The sequence below is a fragment of the Mandrillus leucophaeus genome, unplaced genomic scaffold, assembly GCF_000951045.1.
Source record: "Mandrillus leucophaeus isolate KB7577 unplaced genomic scaffold, Mleu.le_1.0 Scaffold333, whole genome shotgun sequence".
Taxonomy (NCBI): Eukaryota; Metazoa; Chordata; class Mammalia; order Primates; family Cercopithecidae; genus Mandrillus; species Mandrillus leucophaeus.
The window spans coordinates 262,857-265,680 of NW_012103510.1; the positions used below are offsets into that span (position 1 = coordinate 262,857).

At 51.7% G+C, this 2,824-nt stretch overlaps 1 protein-coding gene across 1 annotated transcript in view; it reads left to right on the forward strand.

The window, feature by feature from the left end:
• The window catches only part of LOC105545635 (putative golgin subfamily A member 6-like protein 6), a 19,524-nt gene extending 18,095 nt beyond the window's left edge, over positions 1-1,429 (forward strand). The window contains 1 exon segment of the mRNA XM_011988652.1: positions 1,342-1,429. Within this exon segment, the coding sequence (XP_011844042.1) occupies positions 1,342-1,429 (88 nt within the window).
• The last annotated feature ends 1,395 nt before the right edge of the window (positions 1,430-2,824 follow it).

The following is a 2,824-nucleotide window of genomic DNA, read 5'->3' on the forward strand; positions in this document are numbered from 1 at the left end:
TTTTTTTCTTGGTCTTTCTCATTTAGTCCTATCTTGTCTTACGGCATTTCCTAGTAAACTTTTACCTGCCTCCAGAGAGTATTGACTTTGACTTTATGGCACACAATTGGAGTAAGGGCAGATCACCTTCATCTAGTTTGGGACTAAGCTGGTTCAAGGTTTTAGTTTTTGTGATGGGTGGTCTATTTTGTATTCACTTGGACTCCTAGGGGTGGCCCTTCCAGGGTCCCATCTCCTTAGTGGGACCCAAATTCTCATTAGGTCATTTCAGCCTGTGAGAGTGCCAAACATTCAGCTAGGCTTTCCAGCCTGTTAACTACAACTTCATACTCACTTTCTTAGCCTCTTAGTCCTCTACTGTTTACCAATCACCAAATGTGGGAAAAGCACTACAGACTCAGGGTCACCTCCTAGGACTGGTCACACAAGTCCTGGCTGAGGTCTCCAATTACCTTCAAACAATTGTTTTTGCTGGGGCACATTTTTGTCCAGTTTTTCTAACTGCTCTTGTGGGGAGGCTAATCTGTAAAAAGCTACTCTGCCTTTAGTGGAAGTTGAAAACCTTCATCTGTTTTTTTTTTTTTTTTTTTTTGATGGATTCTCGCTCTGTCACCCAGGCTGTAGTGCAGTGGCATGATCTCTGCTCACTGAAACCTCCGCCTCCTAGGTTCAAGCAGTTCTCCTGCCTCAGCCTCCTGAGTAGCTGGGATTACAGGCGTGTGCCACCATGCCTGGCTAATTTTTATATTTTTAATAGAGACAGGATTTCACCATGCTTTCCAGGCTGGTCTCGAGCTCCTGACTCAAGTGATCTGTCTGCCTCAGTCTCCCAAAGTGCTGGGATTACAGGCGTGAACCACTGCATCTGGCCCATCTGTCTTTTAAAACATGTTTTTAATTTGAGGCATAATTTATATTCAGTGAAATGCACAGATCTGGTTTACATTTTGATCAGTTTTAACAAATGCATTACCCATGTAACCCACCTCCTTTGAAGATACAGAACATTTCTATCATCCAGAAAGTTCTGTGCTTTAATCCTATCTGGCACTCCCCCAGCAGCTGATGAACGTGCTGAGGACATTGGTACAGGATTCTGGCCTCCCCAAAACAGCTGCTTTGACAAGCCTGCTTGCTTTCCCCAGCGCTAAATCCCTGCCTGCTCTCTCAAAATTTCCATTTTTAAACTGGTTGTACCTACAACCCTCCCTCATCAAGTCAATAGATAAATAAACCCTGAAAAATAAACACCCTTTCCTGGCCCAGCAGCCCACAGCCTAATATTTACTGTATACCCACGCTTTCAGAAATGGAACTCGCCTGCTTGTTCACCCTCACTAGGGTGGCAACTGCACAGGAGCAGCCGGGCTCACCCATTCAGCAAGAAGCCAACAGCTGGACAGTGACACTCAGACCCCAGCCTGGGTGAGCCTGGCTGAAAGCCCCCTTCTTTCCGGTCCGACTGGAGAGAGGGGGCGGAGCACACACAGCTCTACTGCCTTCCACATCCTTCAGCTGTGCTTCCTCCTGGGAGACGGAGCTGTTCATTAATTTGGCCAAAGCCTTCTCGGGGTCTGTAGGTTTGACAGGCTGGGTGTGTGCGGGCCACCATGCTAGAGAGAGAGGCTGGTGTGTCAGAAGGCAGCCACCTGGCCAGAGGAGGGTCAGCCCCCTTGGTGACCTCCTTCCCCCTGCAGGACACAAGCACCCGGCACTCTTCACTTGTGACTGCTCCTCTCAGAGCTGCCTCCAGGGGGGGATTCTAACCCTGTGGGTGGGGACATTGTGTTAGTTTACAGTGGGCCAGGGCTCCCTCTGTCAGCTCCAACTCAGAGGCAGTAGAGAGAAGATGACAAATTCCCTGCACCGCCTTCCTCCTCAGCACCCCCACCTCTGCACACGTCCACACATGGAGACCCTGACAATGGTCCCTGGGAGAGCCGCCATCTGCGCCTCCTTTCCATATCTGCGCCTCCTTTCCATATCTGCGCCTCCTTTCCATGCCTGCAGCAGCCATGCCCACTCTCCACACCCTTACCCACCTGCTCGGTAGGTGCTGCACTGCCTGTGGTCCCGCCACTACACCTGGGCCTCTGTACCCGTCAGTTCCCCAAGTGTGGTTTTGTATTTCCCCCAATAAGTAGGGAGCCTGTAAGGCCACCTGCTGAGCAAGCTGGGGGAGAGAGTAGGGCGGGGCTGGGAGGATGAGGAGGAGGAGCTTATGGTTGTGCTGGAGACTCAGCGGAGCAGAGTTTATGCAGGCCCATTGGTTGCCTAGCCAGTGGTGATCCCGCTCCCACCCTCATTTCTTTCTTGTTGACAAAACCATGACCTCATTAAATATTGGACACCTATAAACCTCATGGACTCTCCTCCGGCCTCCCCGCCCTGTATTGATGAGTCTAAGTCAACTCTAGTCATTTCATTCCTCTGGATATTGATTGCTTGGGGCTTGGGCATGAGTTGCCTCTTCACCTGAGCCTGAGCCACAGGTTCCCTCTGCACCTACCATGCTGCTGCACTGGGCCAGGGAGAGCTCCGTCTCGATGGAGGTGAGCTGTGAGGAGCTGGTGGCTGGGCGGATCAGGTAGTTGTAACGGGTCTTGTTCAGAAGGTCGTCCATCAGCTTCTGCTCGGCATGGGCCATGCAGCAGTCCCCTGGGTAAACACACAGACATGCTGGGCCCTTGTGCAACTGTCCCCCACTGCAGCTGACAGCTACGAAGCGGGAGCCGAGAGGGCCAGGGAGCACAGCCACCCTGAGGGCCGGCTGAAGCAGCGAAGGCGCTGGCGGGTCTGGCTCTCTGTGGGAACTTCAAATGAC